At 33.7% G+C, this 18686-nt stretch overlaps 1 protein-coding gene and 1 pseudogene across 5 annotated transcripts; one reads left to right on the forward strand and one right to left on the reverse strand.

The window, feature by feature from the left end:
* Positions 1 to 1156: 1156 nt before the first annotated feature.
* MEKK (MAPK/ERK kinase kinase family protein) lies at positions 1157 to 10873 on the reverse strand. Of its 5 annotated transcripts, none has more exons than NM_001359021.1 (9): positions 9444 to 10567; positions 8183 to 8267; positions 7686 to 7748; positions 6677 to 6834; positions 5633 to 5705; positions 5459 to 5518; positions 2945 to 3055; positions 2264 to 2506; positions 1157 to 1452 (listed from the first exon to the last, which is right to left on the reverse strand). In NM_001359021.1, exons 1-8 carry the CDS (start codon positions 10466 to 10468, stop codon positions 2297 to 2299), a joined length of 1785 nt encoding a protein of 594 aa, NP_001345950.1. In that variant the 5' UTR covers positions 10469 to 10567; the 3' UTR covers positions 1157 to 1452; positions 2264 to 2296. The 5 variants fall into 5 exon arrangements, 4 of the variants coding, with proteins under 4 accessions (NP_001345950.1, NP_001345949.1, XP_006593580.1 ...); NM_001359020.1 differs by having other exon boundaries at positions 1157 to 1455; XM_006593517.4 differs by having other exon boundaries at positions 1160 to 1673; positions 9444 to 10873.
* Positions 10874 to 11509: 636 nt separating this feature from the next.
* On the forward strand, positions 11510 to 12560 carry LOC100806702 (proliferating cell nuclear antigen-like; annotated as a pseudogene).
* The last annotated feature ends 6126 nt before the right edge of the window (positions 12561 to 18686 follow it).

Raw genomic sequence — 18686 nt, forward strand, 5'->3', positions numbered from 1 at the left:
TCATTTTGTTCTTTCCATTTTTATCTGTAATCAAGATTTTGTCACAATCCTTAATTATTACTTTTTTATCAATAACTAATATTTGAATAAAAAAATTAAAGAGAAATATTAAGAAAACACATTCTTTTGAACACAATCATTTAGAAACAATGTGTTTAAAGGAGTTTGATAGAGAGTGCGTTCCTTCATTCTTAAAAATTAAATATTAATTAATTTGATAAAAAAAAAATTAAAGATATATTTTAATATTATGTAATGTATTAAATAATAAATAAAAAAATAAAATAAGCTATAATACAACAATTTTACTTAAGCCTTTTATTTATTTTCTTTTTTAATTATTTTTAGTAGGAGGGACAATATAGGCTGACTTGACCCATTTTTTTGGCCCACCCAATCACTAATCCACGAAAAACTGACCAGTGTGCTGCTTATAAATGGCAGGATGAAATCTTAGCCCGTCCCTGTTAAATAAAGGTGTATAAGCTAGTTTGCTTTTTTCTCCAATTGTATTTTTTGACTTTCCCTATTGCAGACTCATACATGAGTGACACATGTATTGAGTATATAAGTAATGAATAAATGGGCGCACACTGATTCAATTTCTCTGTTATTCAGTTGTAACAAACTCTCTCTCTCTCTTCATCTTCGTGTGTGTGTGAAGTGCAGTGAAGCACTCAAGCTCCAACAGTCCCCACCAGATTTGAAAGAAAAAAGAAAACCTTAAATAAACTTTTGTTCCCTATAAAATCACAAGTGAAACTTTTTCTTTTTTTTCATAACAAGTGAAACTTGTTAATATAACTGAAACTTGATAATTTTATAATTTTCAATAAATTTCAATCAACAATAAAAACGTATATCTAAAAGTGTTAAAAAAGTATATACAAGCATTTCTCAGTAATGAATTCAAAAGTTGGTCAAAAAAGCTTCAAATTAAGGCATCTTAATGCATCCCATTCAAGCTGCAACTACACAGCAAATCTGTCCCTTTTAACCAAGGCATTAGGCAGGTTTTTCACACTTCAGATTTATAAGTCATTTATTGAGTATAAAATCTTTAAACACAAACATTCGGTTACAGATAAATTGTTCCAAAGAACAAACCTGTCCTTGTAATATTCCACACTAACCGCTACTCAGTATATGCCACCAATGATAGAAAACATAGAACACCCCATTTATTACATCGCTTGTTTAAAATTTAAATACGCAACAGAACGAAAAGCGTGAAATGATAAAAGAAAACAGATGAAACTGGGAACAAAATAAAGATGTACACAAACAATTGCATACTAATAAAGGTGATATGTACAAATAACATGATATCTAATCCTCTTGTTACTACTGCTCCCAAAGGTTTAGCCTAAGAATTCTTTCATATGCTAATTAAACAAAAGGGGAAGAAGACTCGGAGGACAACCTGTTACAGCTTGACGTTGATATTTTACACTGCTACAACAGAGACAAATTATCACATTAATTAGATAACACGTGGACCATAATTCTCAAATATGACATTCAAGCCAAAGGGTGAGTTATCTCTCTGGAGTACCATATCCATTGCTAGGTTCAAAGCAGTGCATAAAAAATTAAGTTACAAGCAAGCAATTCTGAAGGCACAATACAATGAACTATTGTTATGACAATGCACCCGAGACCAACTCTAGCAACTTGAAGATTGAACATTGGAGATATTTTTATATCCAATGAATGTCAGACATGTCATCAAAAGAAAAGAATCAAATAAGCCAGTGAAGATAAAATCAACCCATGCTGCAATGATTTGCACAAATGTAATTTGCCATTTCAAAGTTCTATCAGATAAAATCACCCCTGAACAATGTAACCAATTTATTTGGACAGATTTTGATGGGACTTTGTTCAAACGTAGAACTAAATGTAAGGGTTTGGCCTCTTCTAATAAAATAAAAAGTTCCACCAGAGACCGGCGAGAAAGGTTTTGCTGCTCTTCCCCCTCCTCTTATTTCAGAAATTAATTATTAGCATGAACATTCACCCCTAAATAAGAATGACACTATATTTGAACCCCAACCCCAACTTAACTGATGGCTATGTATGATATGTGCATCCAATTTGACTGAAACTACCCATTTCAAGTATTTTAAATTGGCCCCATCCCAAATACATCATTAGTTATGAATGAAACTTATTGAAAGGATGGACAGTCATGACCATATTTTCAATATGATTTCAGATATCATGAATTAAACATGGCAGAAGATTATGTAACAATATGTACCTTCATTATGTTTCATAGTTGGAGGTGACAAGTTTAACCCCTTCTAATATAAGGAGATGTGGAACCAGAGGACTGGGAATGTAGTGGCCTTTGGACAAAGGTATGGTTTAAGAGTTGAGCAGCACCGGGACGTTCATCTGGATTAACTTTTAGACACTGCATGATAAAATCCTGTGCATCTCTTGAAAGAGAATCAGGCACAGGAGGTGGCTCACCTCTTCCGATTCTAAGCAAAGCCTGCATCTGTTGTTCCAGAGAGATTCATCAAAATTCAAAAGTCAAAACCAGCAGAAATGCAATGACACGCATGCATATATATATAGATATACAAGTAATTTAATGAGAAAGTAATTTTTATAAAAGAGTGAGACAAACTAATTTAAGCCATGCAACCATACATGGATGGCCAATATTAAAAGTTTCTAGTTATATGATTACTTAAAAAAAATCATGACTTTTAAAAAAATCAAATTACTGTATTTTAATCTTGACCATTCATTATTTTACATTCTCATAAAAAAGGTTATCTCATTTGGAGAGAGATTGGAACTAAAATTGTGAAAACTGATGAACACTTGAGACAAAAGAGGGAACACAAACAAAGTTGGGTTATATGAACACCCTTATGATGGCTGAAAATGGTAATGAATGAAAGTAGTAATAATACAATACAATACATACACATTCTAAGTGAGAGTATGGAAATTCGCCCGTTAACATCTCCAACACAGTACATCCCAGACTCCATATATCAGCTGGAAGCCCATAACCTCTGCTTTTCCCTTTTACAACCTGCAGGTTAGAGCGATTCAGCTTAATAACCACTAGCTATGCCATTAAGAAATCAGAAGATTCATCCCAAAAAATGGCTTTTTTATATTGCAAGTTCCAGATCTTTCTATTTATTGGGCACTATAGAGGCTGCTGAAGTCCCGTAGGTACAAGGTTTCTAGTTTCAAAGGAAAAGAGATTTTTCTTTCCATTCATGAAGCAGCAATGAATTCTTGAAAATAAGCATAACTAACTACTGCTAGTTCTGTTAATTGTAATTACTTGTTATTCTTTCATTTTATTCTTTCATATCTATAGTTTCTTTAAATAGTATAGGCTGTCACTGATTTCAATCCCAAAACTTAAAGGGATTTGATTATGTTCTTTATATATATTTGAACAATTTGCTCATGTAAATTACATTGATCAAGATTAATGATGAATAAATGGGAAAATGAAAAAGAAGAAAGGTGTTTCAGTTTCAGTACCAACAATTTAGGCTGACCCAGAAGATGGCCCAACAATCAAGCCACTCAACCAAACCCAGAAACTTGATGATTATAAATTTCTTCTTTGCTATTATGCATAGAACATTGTATATTATAATGGAAACCAAGGAACAGAAACATGTCACTTGTATTACTGAAAAGAGAGAAATAAGAGAGAATTACTATAAGACTATAACCTCGCCTAACAGACAAAACGCTGCAGAGAAGGTACTCTCTGCCCAAACCTAAGCCAAAAGATAAAAACAATGAGAATGCCAAGAGGCGTATCCTTCTTCCATAGCTCTTTATAACTGCCACCCTTTTTGTAATAATCATGAAGAAAAAAGGAAAACATAACAGAATAAGAAGTCACGTACTCCCTTCCAACTTAATTCACTATCATATTTCTCCTAGAGTAGACTCTCCAATCCTTAGGCCCACTTCCCCAATCCACAAGTTGGGCCTTATCATTGTCATCCCCAATAAAGGCAGCCCTGTCCTTGAGAGCCTGAAGTTGCGGACATTGTAGTTGAATGTACAATTAGTCCATGGGGCAGAAGTTGTAGACATTGGCAAGTCAGAGCAATAATGGAAACCAAGGAACAGAAATGTTTAACTTGTTCTACCTCCGTTCCTATTTATAAGACCCAACCTTTTAAACTTGTTTGTTTGTTTATATAAGACTCAATCCATATTGTCTCATGCATTAATTATTTTTAGACTAAAAATGCCCCTAATTAAATAAGAGAGATTATATTAACATGCATTTTGAAGAGAGAAGCATTAATTACAATGGTATTTTAGGAAAAGTATATAAATTTAGGACAAATTTATTGCTATCAACTAAATTTACTACTTTTCTTAATCTTGGTGAATTAGGTAATTGGGTCTTATAAATAGGAATGGAGGTAGTATTAGTGAACAAAGAGAAATACTAGAGAATTATAGAAAGACTATAGCTTCACCTCACAGTGTTCCATAGAGAAGAAACTCTTTGCCTGAAGCCTAAGCCAAAAGAAAAAAACAATGAGAATACCAAGAGTTGCTCTCTCCTTCGACACCTCCCCTCTATAACTACAATCCTTTTCCACAATAACAAGCATAAATTACATTAATACCCCCTGAGGTTTCGTGAGATCGCATAAACCCATCCTATTTTTCTACCCCTACACTAACCTCCCTTAATGGTTTGAAAAATATTACATTGACACCCCTTGTACATTATACTAACCCCCTTAATTATTTGAAAAACATCACATCGTGTCTCCCTATAAGGGAGGTTGCTGTAAAAGTTAAAAAAGCAGGAGGAGTTGGTGCAATCTCATGAAACCTCAGGGGGTGTCAATGTAATTTACTCTAATAACAATCATGCAGAAAAACAGAAAAAATAACAATAAAAAGTCATGTGTTCCCTTCCAAATTCATTATTTTTATTTCCCAAGTGTAGACTCTCCAAAATTTAGGTCCATTTCTCTGATCTCCAGGTTGGACCCTATATTATATTGCATCTTGATATCCATCCAACACTCAAATGTTCAATGTTTCAGCTTTTCAAATAACCTTATTAAAAAATTACAACATAAACCAATGTTTCATTTTGTATGGTAGGATTTCCATATGAACCAATAATAACCTTCGTTCTAGGCAGGACACCCAATAACTTCAGAAATGAGCAAGCAAACATTTAGACCAGTCACCAGTAGGATTTTATATCCAGACTGCTTTCCATAGATGTATGACAAATTGATTTCATTTAATAGGTGTCAGCCTATCAGGTCCATGGCTGAAGAAAAGCATAAACTCAATCTAGAACCATGGATCCAACAACAAACTTGATTATTAACTGTTAATTACAAACAGCTATGTTGACTCCATTAATACATATGTTAACCCATTTTTCAATAACTTTCTTTACAGGAGGAGATTGAAGGCAAACCTCTGGGGCCATCCAGAATGCTGTTCCCTTGCATGACTTAACATCATTCAATTTGGTTGCCTGAAAAACAATAGGAATTTTGAAATATTAGAAAATGGAAAGATCAAGAATTGAAGATTGTTCAGTAATAAAAATTTGACTGAAACAAAAGAAAGTCAAAATAAAAGAGGTCACCTTTGCCAATCCAAAATCTGCAAGCTTAACAGATCCGTTTGCATCCACCAATATATTTGCACATTTAATATCCCTATAATTGAGAGGAAATAATTAGGTAGATACAAAGCTTGTTTCATGACATTGCATAAATGAAACAAAAATACATAAAAGAATATGTTACACAAAATATGAGCATACTGCACAACCCTAAAAAAAACACTAGCCAGTAAAATATCCAACACTTAATCCTCATGTGACATGTATGGTTTATGCAGTTCAAGTTCCAAAGACAAATGTTCCTTATACTCTACATTTAGAACTTTTGTACTTTATTTTTCTTGGGGTAATTCTCATCTTTCCTTTTGGATTTAGTGAATCATTCAGCCTCTCAAGCTTAACCTGGTCCAATACCAAAGAAAAATATTTTCCTTCTAGAGAAAATTTACATCCAACAATTCTGAAGTGATGGATAAATGAAAACACATTAAAAGAAATATCAGGATACACACTGGCATTAAACAGTGTTTGTTAGAGGCAAGACAAGGATAGCAAGGACAATAATAGGATGAGAAATCTGTTGCTCCCTTGTATACTTGTCTTCTTTCCACTCCTCTCTAGTCTATTGTTCTAGTGGCCAATATATGGACCCATTCAAAGTCCTCACAGGGAATCAATCTCCTCATGTTCAAATTTTGAGAAGGCTTCACCTATTTAATGTCAATCAAGAGAGACATGACACAATTTCACAAGGCAAGGTCATCATGAAAAAACTCCAGATGAGAGGATCCTGTCCCCAAAATTATGTAAAATGCATTCCACTAAATGAAAATGAAGAAATGTATGCCCAAAACAACAAAGTCTAATAACAAGAAAAGGAAACACAAATACAACAAAAGTCACTTTCAAAGGATACTTAAATAGCAATTATAAGACAGCAAATGGAAGTTTCTTGTATGCAAGGTAAACAAGAACCATAAACATCATTGTTGTCTGAGATTATCAAAAAACCAGAAGTGGTCTATCTCACAGAGGAAAGCTAGATTAAATAAATAAATTGGTCACCTGTGAACAATATTTCGCTCATGAAGATACTTTAAGCCATGCAAAATCTGTCTTGTATAGGCAGATACTTGAGAATCTCGAAGATTATATCTCTGGTAAAGGTTTCGAAGGGAACCTTTGGTTACAAGCTCAATAAAGATATACAGATTTGATGCATCCTGCAATAAACAACATGCAGAATGTAAATTATAAAATACAGTTCTCACAAGGCACCCGTTATTATATGAAATTACAAGCCTTACAAAACAAATAGATTGATGGGAGCTAACTTGTTTAAAGCTGACAAAATATGAACAAAGCCAAAATATTGCAGCATAACTAACGAGAATAATTGATGGGATCCCACAGTATCCAAAGTTTTGACTTGCAACATAGAATCTAATGCTGGTTCCTAATTTTTTATAAAATAAATAAATAAATTGAAAACTAGGTCCTACCCCAAGCTACACATAATGTTCAGTTATTTGACCCTTTCGTATTGCACTCAGTTGAACCAAATGCAGGAAAAATGATCTCACTTTGAATTATATGCTCTACTCAGTTGGATGAAAAAATATAGATAATAAACCTCACTCACCCAATATAAAAAGTTTAGAATGATCTTCATTTATCATTGAAAAAGCCCACAATATTACAAAAAAGATTTACTTTACTTCCTAACTTCCAGGTGGTCTTATTTTTACATTCTTAGTTATTAAAGTTTTGTGGATCCTCCTTGATATAAAATATCAGATGTTTTATGGCCTACAAAGACATCATTTAAATCTAACATGTCACACAAATACTCTCATTTTTCATTCAGAGGGGTAGGCACTGTCAAGCATATGCTGGCTCAAGCTACGATTTGTCCACTATACTGAAAGCATCCAGTAAATGTTTCAGATGTGTGAAGACCAATTACATTTAATACAATATGTGATAGAAACTCTCAACATAGATTCAACAATGATACATGACGATAAAATATCAAACTGAACACGAAGGGTAAAGAAGAAGACAAGAAAAGTACCATTTCAGTGCCAATGTATTGAACTATATTTTCATGTTCAAATTGACTCAAAAGTGCAATTTCCTGAGAGGGAGGAAGAAACACAGTGAGAGAAAGAAATATAGAGGGAAAAATGTGAAGGATAAAGTAAATAGACTGATACGGTTAATCAACTTTCAAAAAAATTGCAAGATACTGCAAAAGATAGCATAATACTTGGGTAAAAGAACGTTTTTCTTTTCATCAAAGGAAGAGTTTTGGGGCTGTTTGGTTTGAGAAAATGTTTTATGTTTTAACTTTGTTTCCTGTTTTCAAAATGTGTACAGATAATAATAAAAAGTTGTTTCCACTTTCCTGTGCAAACTTTTGAAAATAAGAAATAAAATGGAAACAAGATGTTATTTTTGTAATTAAAAGTGAAAGCAAAAAATTAAAATAAGAAACATTTTTTCTCAAACCAAACATCCCCTAAAGTATGACGAAATTACAAAGCAATAGAAAGAGTAATCCCATCTCACCTGTTCCAGTTGATATACACTTTGCCTTCCATGATTCCCTTGATCAAGTAGTGACACTTCTTTGACAGCAAAAAAGAATCCATCTCTACAGTGGAAATCAGAAGATATAAAAAACTGCCATAACAGGGTCAAATATAAACTTCAATTTATTCAGAGCTTTTCTCTGGGGGGCTTTGTAGAGAAACAAATCCAAAAGATGAAGCATTATATATAGAAGATAGTAGATGATAATTTAATTAAGGGGGAACAACAGATTACTACTTGTATAATTCTCACGTGCATTTCCATATCAGGATGACCAACAGAACAAATATATTTTAAGCACTCGAAGACTTGTAACTGTTTACAAAAAGGGCCCATATTAGAGGGAAACCTAAACCATAAAGAACCATGAAAGATAAAAGAATCCAGAATATTTGGTGAAGAAAAAAGTGAATGCCGATAGTAAGATCATGCCCTCCAAAACTATGATTTTTATATTGCGTAAAAATAACAGACCAGAGTGCAATGCGTGAGCCAACACATGCAACAAAGGGATGCACACTAATCATACTCTTTTGCAGTTAATTATTGACCAAAAGTACAAAAGGTATCAAAAGCACTGTTAAGAAAGGAAAGAATTGACCTTAACATTTATCGAGCAAAACATTTTCCCAACAACCTCAGCCATGCTTCAGTAGACAAACTGAAAGCTTCAACGTTATTACTTCAACAAACATTGGCCTATTGAATTCAACAGGATCATTCCATTTCCTATTTCACTCACCATAACAAGTAGCTACTGTTTATGTTTAAAAGAATATTTCTCTACACTCTTTCATTAGACAGATTCCTGGACACTCATAAAAGTGCCGAGACTTTTCTGACATATTCCCATATCCAATTCCAATCTCACCCAGCAAGATTCTTAAACTAGCCTTCCCAATCTTCAAATCTTAAAACTAATCATTCCATATCATCGTATCCTACCAAGATCTCTTATTTTAGTAAGTTAAGAGAAAGAGAGAGAAAGGAATGATTGTAATGTTACTTGTTACCGCAGCATCAGAATCCCTATCCTAAAGCCCTTGAAAGGAAAACAATAACACCACAGACACAACCAATAATTCTAAATTCTAAAAGCCCTTAAAGGAAAACATTAAAAACAATAACACCAAACAACATTAAATGAACAATAAAGCTCATTTATTTACACTTTCTAATAATAAAAAGGATCAAGGACAAGTGAATATAGTGAAGGGGGACGAAAAAAGCAACTTACTCAGAAATCCCTTCATAAACAGAACCAAACGAACCCCGCCCCAACAGGTCACCCTTCTGCCAATTACCCGCGGTAATAACACGCTTGATTCTCCCATTGGGAGATATACTGTTAGACCTAGGACCCGTGGTAGTGCTTGAAGAATCATCTTCGTTCGGAGTAGAAAACCCTGAAAAATCATCCACAATTTCCGCAATCCTCGCCGCATTTTCCTCTTCTACACTCTTCTCCCTCACTCCACCAACTTCCCCTTCTTCTTCTTCTTCATCTTCTTCATCTTCCTCTTCTTCCTTCTCTACTCGCTCATGATCATCTTCATCATCAAAAGAATTTAACTCCACGTAACTATCCTTCCCTTCTCCTTCCCCATTCGGCGCAAAATCCCGCATCAAATCCCACGTGGAACACGTGGCGTCGTCCACCACCGAAACCCTAACTCCCGGCGGCGGCTTCAGCATCGGAGGCCGAAAACCCTTGATTCCACCACAGCAACCACTGCTCTCAGCAGAAACAACACATTCATCCAAAACCCTAGCTCGATCCTCGCTCTCGACAACTTCAATTTCCTCTTTCTCCTTCGCCTCTTCGTCGAATTCATCGCCGCCGTGCTTGGGGCGGCGAGGAAGCAGGTCCGAGGAGCAGCGGAGCTTCATGGCCTCCCAAGCGGCGGCCGGAATGGAGAAGTCCTCGGGGCCGGAGAGGCCGAGGCTGCGGCAAATCCGGTCGAACTCGCCCTCCACGCCCTCAATTCGGAAGCTCGTGCGGTCGTAGAGGTCCATCGAGCGTGTGCAATGCAACGACGACGACGACGACGACGACGTCGAGACGGAAGCGTCCTTCTCGTCGCCGCCGCGCCAGGAGCACGACGATCCGGCGTCGTATTCGAAGTGATTGGAGGCGTTGCGGCGCTCGAGTTTGGGCTGCTGCTTCTTCTTACTCTTCTTCTTGTTCTTTGTCGTCGGGTCCATGTTGTCGGAGGCTTGCTTCTTTCTATGGCCGAATATTCGAGGTAGGTGGTTCATCATGGCTGGCAAAATCCATCTAAAAACGGCGTCGGATTTGAAATACGAAGTTTTTTATATTTAGTTTAGCGAATTGGTGATGTTATAGTGAAGAAGGAGTTTAGGGAAAGGGGAGGTTGAAGAAGAGAAGTAAGTAATGAGAAAAGGGAAGAAAGTAGAAAGAAAGTGAGATGGTAAAAAGTGGAAAGAAAACGCGGTGCCACGTGGACCACCAATGCTTGACTCGGATTGTCCAACTGGACTAGGTTTCGACTCTCTAGTCTCTACTGTGTTTCACGTTGTTTTTCTCACTTGGTCCGGCCGCCTTGGATGCTGTCGGAACAAGTGTCAGATTCCACTTTTATTTAAGGCAAATGATTATCGGTCTCGATCTTTGAGACATTCATTAAAAAACTTTTAAAAATTTATCAAAATGTTTAAAATTATATTATTTTTATGTTTTCTTTTAAGTTTCAATATAAATATTTTTTCTTATAATTTTTAACCAATTTTCTAATTTATTCAAAACATATTTGTAGAGTAATATTTTTTATTAAGAAAAAGTTTACGTGATTTATATCCAAAAGTTCATCCAAAAAATATCTACCATCAATTTTATGTTATATTTTAGCTTAAATATATTTTTTATTTCTAATAAATAATTATTTTTTGTGTTTAATTTCTAATAAAAAATTTCTTTGAATTAGGTTTCTAATATTTGAAAAAAATTGTCTCAGGTCTAATGTTAGTCAAAATTCGTTATCTACCTACATGATCATTAATAAGATACGTCCCAAGCTATGTGTGCTATCACGTCAAAATAAATTTACATGTAAGTTGATTATGTGTTTGCTGATGTGACATCATATTTTAATTAAATTATAATTATACTAAAAAAATAGAAGAGTAGGATTTATCTACAGGTTTAGCACCTACATCAGCAGGCCCCCTCCTTCCTTGAGGAACATCAAATTGGTTTATTTGTCGAAATAGACTAAAAAATGGACAAAGGTGAGGAAGAGTATGGTGAGAGTGACAACAAGGGTTTCTTAAGCAAGGAAGAAGATGACAATTATATTTTACAATGACATCAACTTCGGTGAAGGTTTCCTTCAATCGTTGTGCAAGAATGACGATTTGGGGTTCCGAAACGACGAGGTCAAAGAAAAGAAGCCTATGTCGTTGTTGTTGGGGTTTCGACTATTGTTTCTATTTTTCTCTAAAAGAAATAGGTTTTGTCTTTGAAATGTGAGGGTTTTGCATAAAGAATGGTTTTTTTTTAACGAATGCATTGATGTTTTTAGGTTTATGCTGCAGGTATTTGGTTCAAGATTCCCAAATTTTAGGATTGTGGGGGTTGCTTTTATCGAGGAAGTATTTGTGTATTGTATGGCTCTAGATTCTGAAGTCTTGAACTTTTTAATGTGAAAAATGATGCAATTTTAGTTTGACTTATGTTTTGGGGTTGTGTTTTATAGCACAAGATAAGATTTCTGATTTTGAGATGAAGCTGATGGACATCGACAATGAGTACCTTGGGATTCTAGAGGTGTATCATGTTATGTCATTGTTAAGATGCCATCCTCTGAGTTTGCTAGGATTTGCAAGGATCTCAATAGTATTGATGACACTAGTAATTGGCTTTGCTTCTCTATTTCAGTGGTTTGTTAATGTTTGATTGTTTTGTTGTTGGGTGTTTTGTTGTGTATGTTGAAGTTGTCATTTTGATTACTAAGGAGGGTGTAAAGTTTTCCACCAAAGGAGACATTGGAACTACCAATATAGTTTGCAAGCAGAATACTTCTATGGACAAGGTGAGATATTGTTTTCCATCTCATTGTTTTTGTTCCACCTATGATTTTTTAGCTTAATAGTCAATTATTGAATTGCATAGTGGCGGACTTTTTTACATGGTTGTAATTTTTGGTTAATGTTGCAGCCTGAAGAAGCTTCTATCATTGAGATGAATGAGCCATTGTCCAACATAGTTATCATTAGTTTATCAAATGAGCTATCAGTTGTAGTTGAGTACAAGATTGTTAAGATGGGTTATGTGTGCTTCTACTTGGCTCCTAAGATAGAAGAGGGTGAAGAAGATACAAAACCTCAAGTTTAATCTACCTATTAGATGTTGGGTTAAGATATTAGGATTTCAATGCCTTTTGAACTAGTAGTTTTTGTTATACATCTTTTGTTGAAGATATTTTAACCTTGTAAGCAACGAATTGACATTTTGTGGATTTCTTATATGTGTATTGGTTCCCTGCCACCTTATTTCCTCCTGAATTTATTGTTTAGAACAATGTGAAACAATCGGTGTGCATTTTCTTGTTGATGCATTTTTATTTTTGTGAACCCAAATAGCTTCATAACAAAATATTGCATGTAAGCAGAAACCTTGAGTTAACCATATAACAGTACTACTTTTACATTTGATATGGATATTTTCACTTAAAAGATTCATACATTTCTTCTTTTAAAAAAAAAAAGAAGAAGAAGAAGAAGCTAACTTCATATTTGAATCCTTGGGAGAAGATGGTACTGAATTTTGATCAATCAACAATAGGGTGGAAAAGGAAATGAGAGGTAATAAAGTTGAAAATACCTCAAAGAAAAAAAATAAAGAATAATAGTTGAATAAACCATCCATCTGAGCCAATTTTCAAGCTAGAGTTAGAGTAATCGATGCCCATATACAGAAGGTTTCTTCAGAAACGATCAACATAAAGAGAAAAAAAAGAAAAACATTGATTAAAAGAAAATAAAACGCAGAATTGTCACACACACATTCAACGAAAACCCCTCAAAGCTTTTGAGTTTCCATCTACCACAAGCAACAACGTGTTATTTTATTTTATTTCAAAAAAATATTTCATTTAAGTTGTTCTAAAGCAGAACCTGAAAAAACCAAAAATTCCAGAAAAAAATTTAAAAAAAAAAACAAAGAAGCAGTTTTGTGATACCCTATAAACCCCAGAAGAACGAAATCTTAAAGTTATCTTTAAATGACACATGTTAAAATCAGAGTCATTAAATTAATTGAATGACACAAATCATTTTTCTGACTTGAGATTCCATATAACCTATTGAATCAACAATTCAATGGTTCACCCCTAATTCAAGCATCTTCCCAGAATTTGATTTTGTCTCCCCTTCCTAACACTTTCCTAGTATGACTCGAAAATCATCCCCTATGATCCCTACCTTAACACACTCTCATCTCCACCACAATGAAGTAGTAGGTCCACGCAGGATATATATTCTTATATTAGATGTAAGTATTTGAGAATTTTTATTATAATTATAATACTTAATCTTCTTACAAAATTCATAATAAAATTCACACATTATACTTTTTATTTAATCATGTTTAAAGATAATAACTCTTATGTAGTTTAATGGATTAAATATATTTTTGGTTTACGTAAAATTAACGTTTTGGTTTTTTATGAAGAAAAAAATAGTTTTCACGATAATCTAAATTATTAATTTGGTCTTTATTGTTATATGACACATTAATTGTTTATCCGTTTAACAAAAAGTCAAATAATCATCTAAAGTGACGTTCACTTGTATCTACGATACCATGTCATCATGCCACATTTCTAAATTATTTTTTAATTATTAGATCCCTAAAATAAATATTATTTAGCTACATTAAATAAATGTTACTACTATTTATTTACCTTAAAATGAATGTTAGGGATAAAAATAGTTATTTTATACTTTGAAGGATGAAAACTATTCTAAATAGGTTTTACGCTTAAATAATCTTGATTGGAATTTAATCCAACTCAATCAAGCAGGATTAGTCCTCTAACATTTTATGGGCCCAGGGCGTAACAACATATAGAAACACTTTATATACATGTAATATAAAGGGTTAAATATGTTTTTGGATTCTTCAAATTATGTTACTGTTAAATACAACTTTTTTAGTCTCTCCTACACTAAAAAAATTGTCACAAATTGTTTATCCAAACTGCTAAAAATCATAAAGAAGAACTAAAAAAACATCATTTTTTGAAATTGAGTAATTAGGAACACCAAATTTAAATTTAGCAGTCCAAAAATAACAATGACCCAAATTTAAAAGATAAACAAATATATTAAGTTTATTATAAAATATAAACATATGTTCCAAAAAAATAGACATGTAATTTCATTAAAAATATATAATAGTATCTTATTATATATAAAATATTTTTCTTCCTCCATACAAAACTCTATGGACAGAAGCAGGTTGCCTTCTAATTCCTCGTTGTGGTGGAGAGACATGACTTCTTTTAACTCTCATGCTTTGTGTCCCCAAGGATGATTGTCAGCAAACATTTGTAGGAAGGTAAGGAATGGAGAAAATACTTTATTTTGGTCTGATAAATGGCTGGGAAATTTTAGACTTAGTGAAAGCTTTTCACATCTATATCAAATTGCAAAACATAAAGGCATGTTGATTTCTGCAAAAATAAATAACAACGGAAGTGAGGAAACTTGGATTTGGTCATGGCGTAGAAGGATTTTTGTTTGGGAGGAGGTCTTATTGGAGGAGTTGATTTCTATATTACAGGGTATATCACTGGAAATGAGCGTGGAAGACTCATGGATATGGACGGGGGATGATTCGTTCTCCTTCTCAGTTGTTTATGTGTATAAACTAATCTTTAATCACAATTTGGTGGTTCAGGATACCTTTATTTTAAAGAGATTTTCAAAAGTTTATGGTATGTGATTGTACCCTCAAAGGTGTTGATTTTTTCATGGAGGTTGATGTTAGATAGACTCCCAACTTACTTCCAATTGGGTAAAAGAGGTGTGGTAGGTATAAACTTCCAACAATCTTGTGTTTTGCGATCTTATTGGGGTTGAGGATGTTCAACATATTTTCTTTAGATGCCCTCTTATTAATAATATATGGACACATGTGATTAAGTGGCTGGGTTTTGATTTTGTTATTCCTAATGACATTAAAAATTGTACTCTCAGTTGGGTCTTTGTTTCGAGGGGGGGAGACTAATAGATTGAGATATATGGTGTGGCATGTAACATGTTGGTGTATCTAGCTAATGCGCAACAAGTGATCATCTTTCGCAATGGCAATGCTGACTTGTCAAGCCTTATGTTTCAGATTAAGTCCATGTCTTTGACATTGTCGATGTATAAAATTGGGGTTAATCTATGAGTGTTTTTTTGCATATTGGTGTAATAGTCCAATGTTATGTTTACTGTCACGATGTGTATAGTGATTCAAGTGTTTTGTATTGTCTATACAACTTGTGCAAACTAAGAACTCTCATATGTGTATATATATATATATATATATATATATATATATATCCTTTCCAAAAAAGTATAAAATATTTTCTACTAAAAGCAACATATAAATACAAAATATTGCATACGAATAGACTTTTAACTTTTGGAGGAAATTAAATTTTTGTTAACTTCAATGCTTGAATAAGTTGAAATTAGTAATTGAAAAAGATTTTAAAAAAGTTAACAAAATTAAGTAATGGTCAAAGAAATTTTTTTTTTCTACACATTATTTATAAAAAAAATTGGCCCACTTAATCACAGGCTAAGTCTCGTCTCCCCTTAAAACATCCATTAGGATTGGGCCTACATTCAAGATATGATGATCATTACCTAAAGGAATAAGACTTTTTCTATTTCTACTCTCCCTTGTTACTTGTACACTATGCTTTTGAATTTTTTTCTTTCCAAAAATACATTCCCCTTTACACACACCTATAAGTTTTGTGATTTAGAAATTGCTCCAAGTTAGCATCTCAAAATTCTTTTTAGTTGCATTCTAGAAATTGTTTTATAGGTTATAATAAAATCCTTCTTCCTCAAATCAAGTATCTAGTCCAACTTTGTTCCAAATAAAGAAAATCCATTAAACCCACATACCCATGTCAATTTTTTTTTTTTGGAAAAGCTCCAACAACAATGCAAAAAATGGTGTTATTTCTTGTACTCAAGCTTAATTGAAAAACATAGTCAAGCAATAAAGCTACTTTTATCAGCATCTTATGATACCAATAATTACCCACACGTTGCACTAATATCTGAACGTAAATCTACACCTCAAGGCCGACATATAAAACAACAATGTGACCTTGTATTATCCCACATAAATTGGCCCCAAGAAACAAGTGATCACATCTGACAATGAATAGTGAGGTCCTTATGAACATCAGAGAATGCAATGCATTGAGACATCTTCCAATCATAGAGAAGGAGAATCCTCGCACCCTTGCCTTCATCCATGGAAATGTTGTGACTTTGATGATGGGAGGTAGAATAATGACTAAATTGCATTATTGGTCCCCCTAGTTTTCCTAATCCGTGAATTTAATCCCCCCCCCCCCCATTTTTAAGGCATTTAATCTCCCTAGTATAAAAATTTCTCAATTTTAGTTCAACAATTAAATTTGATGCGTTGACTGTTATTTCTAACATTGACCTAATGACATGGCACTATAGTTACTTGTTAGTTGTGTATTAAGTAATGTTAAAAACTTAATTAGGCAATTTAAAAATATGAGAAAAAAACCAAATTGAACCCTAAAATTATCCAATTTCATCGAAGACAAACAACACTCTCCATCAAACTCTAAAATCACTCTTCTCTGATTCTCTGTTAAACCCTAAACACGATTGATGTTGTTCTTGTTGTTCTTTGCAAACACAATGCGTGAAATTTTTGTGTTTCACACATGATGGTTGGCGATTGGGGTTGTTGGGGATGTGCATCTCACGCAGGGTTGAAGGGGAGAAAACATGAGGGTCCAGTTTATTGTTTCAGGTAAGATTCCTGATAGTATTAAGAGAATATTTGGGTCGTATGAAAAGTTGGAGAATGTGGTCTAGGGTTTATGTTTTTAAATTGCTTTTGGTTCTCGATTAGGATATTTTATAGCGTAAAACATGGGTACTTGTTGGGTGCTAGTTGAATATGCATGTGGGGTATACTATTATGTTGTGATGGTGTTTTGTTTAGATTTCATTTTTTACACGTGCCATGTATGGTATATTACAAGTTAGTCATGGAAGTTTAAATAATTGCAAGAAATGGTCCCTATAATGGGTAGATTCAGGGAAAATTTGAAATAATCAAATTTTGAGTTGATTTTGGTTGATGTATATTTATTGCTTTATATGTTTCACTATTTATTGGCATTTTTGTTGTGTACTGTACATATTCATTAGTTATATCTTGAATTATTAATTCAAAGCCAACTGAATTGGTTACTATAAGGGTGACTATGCACTACTCTGGAATGTTCATTTATGAGCCCTGTACTGTGTATGTAAAGGGTAGATTACATGAAATTGATTGAGATTTTGATTTGGATGAGTTATCCTATATTGAGTTTACAAATGAGGTAGAGAGGTTCGGGTTCAAACATTTCTAATGTCTTTGGTACAAACATCCTTGACTTGCTTTGAGCCGTGGGTTGAAACCATTGAACAGTAAATATGATGTGCTTCATCTAACTAAAGATTGTAAAGGGTTAAAAGCAGTTGAAATATATGTGGAACATTTTATTGATGTTCCACTATTTGATGAAGGGTGACCAAAAGGGAGGGGGAAAAATTCATGGTATATGATGTTAAAGTTGTTAGTATTAATGATGTTGACAGTATGGTTATGAAAGATGATGTATAGGTTGGTCAGGGTACTGATGATGGTAATGATAAGGAGACTAATGATGGTAGTGATAAGGGGACTGATGATTGTAGTGATAAAAAGTGACAATGAATACAGATCATTGGATGATAGTGACTATGAAGAAGATTGAGATTGGACTTGTATATTAGATCCATAAACCTTTGCTCCAAATCCTCCTCATCCTCCATCAACTGATGAAGATGAATATAGGAAAACATAGGATATTGATGCACCTTATTATGTTGATGAAGAACAAGCAACAATAGGTGATTTTGAAGATGAGGATGGTGAAACCGATGAGTTGGAAACACCACTTGAGGATGAAAGGATTTTTAAGGTCAAATTCCCAAATTTTAGACAACCTAATGATGATGCTAAGATTTCTTTTGAGCCTAGGCTGATATTTAATACCAAGAAAAAGATTACTGATGTAGTGAAATCCTTTGCAATGGTGCAAAATAAAAAAATTGAAGATTAAGAAAAATGACAAGAAAAAAGTTGTTGTAAGATGTGACCCAGGGTGTCCATTTAGGCTAAAGGCTAGTAAGTCAAACCATAAGATTTCTT

Source organism: Glycine max, chromosome 13, assembly GCF_000004515.6.
Source record: "Glycine max cultivar Williams 82 chromosome 13, Glycine_max_v4.0, whole genome shotgun sequence".
Classification (NCBI taxonomy): Eukaryota; Viridiplantae; Streptophyta; class Magnoliopsida; order Fabales; family Fabaceae; genus Glycine; species Glycine max.

Coding starts and splice junctions, on each gene's coding strand:
- MEKK (NM_001359021.1), bottom strand. CDS start 10,468: ATGATGAACCACCTACCTCGAATATTCGGCCATAGAAAGAAGCAAGCC. Junction 6,835..7,685: donor AATACATTGGCACTGAAATG/GTACTTTTCTTG, acceptor TGTTTATTGCAG/GATGCATCAAATCTGTATAT. Junction 3,056..5,458: donor CATTCTGGATGGCCCCAGAG/GTTTGCCTTCAA, acceptor TCTAACCTGCAG/GTTGTAAAAGGGAAAAGCAG.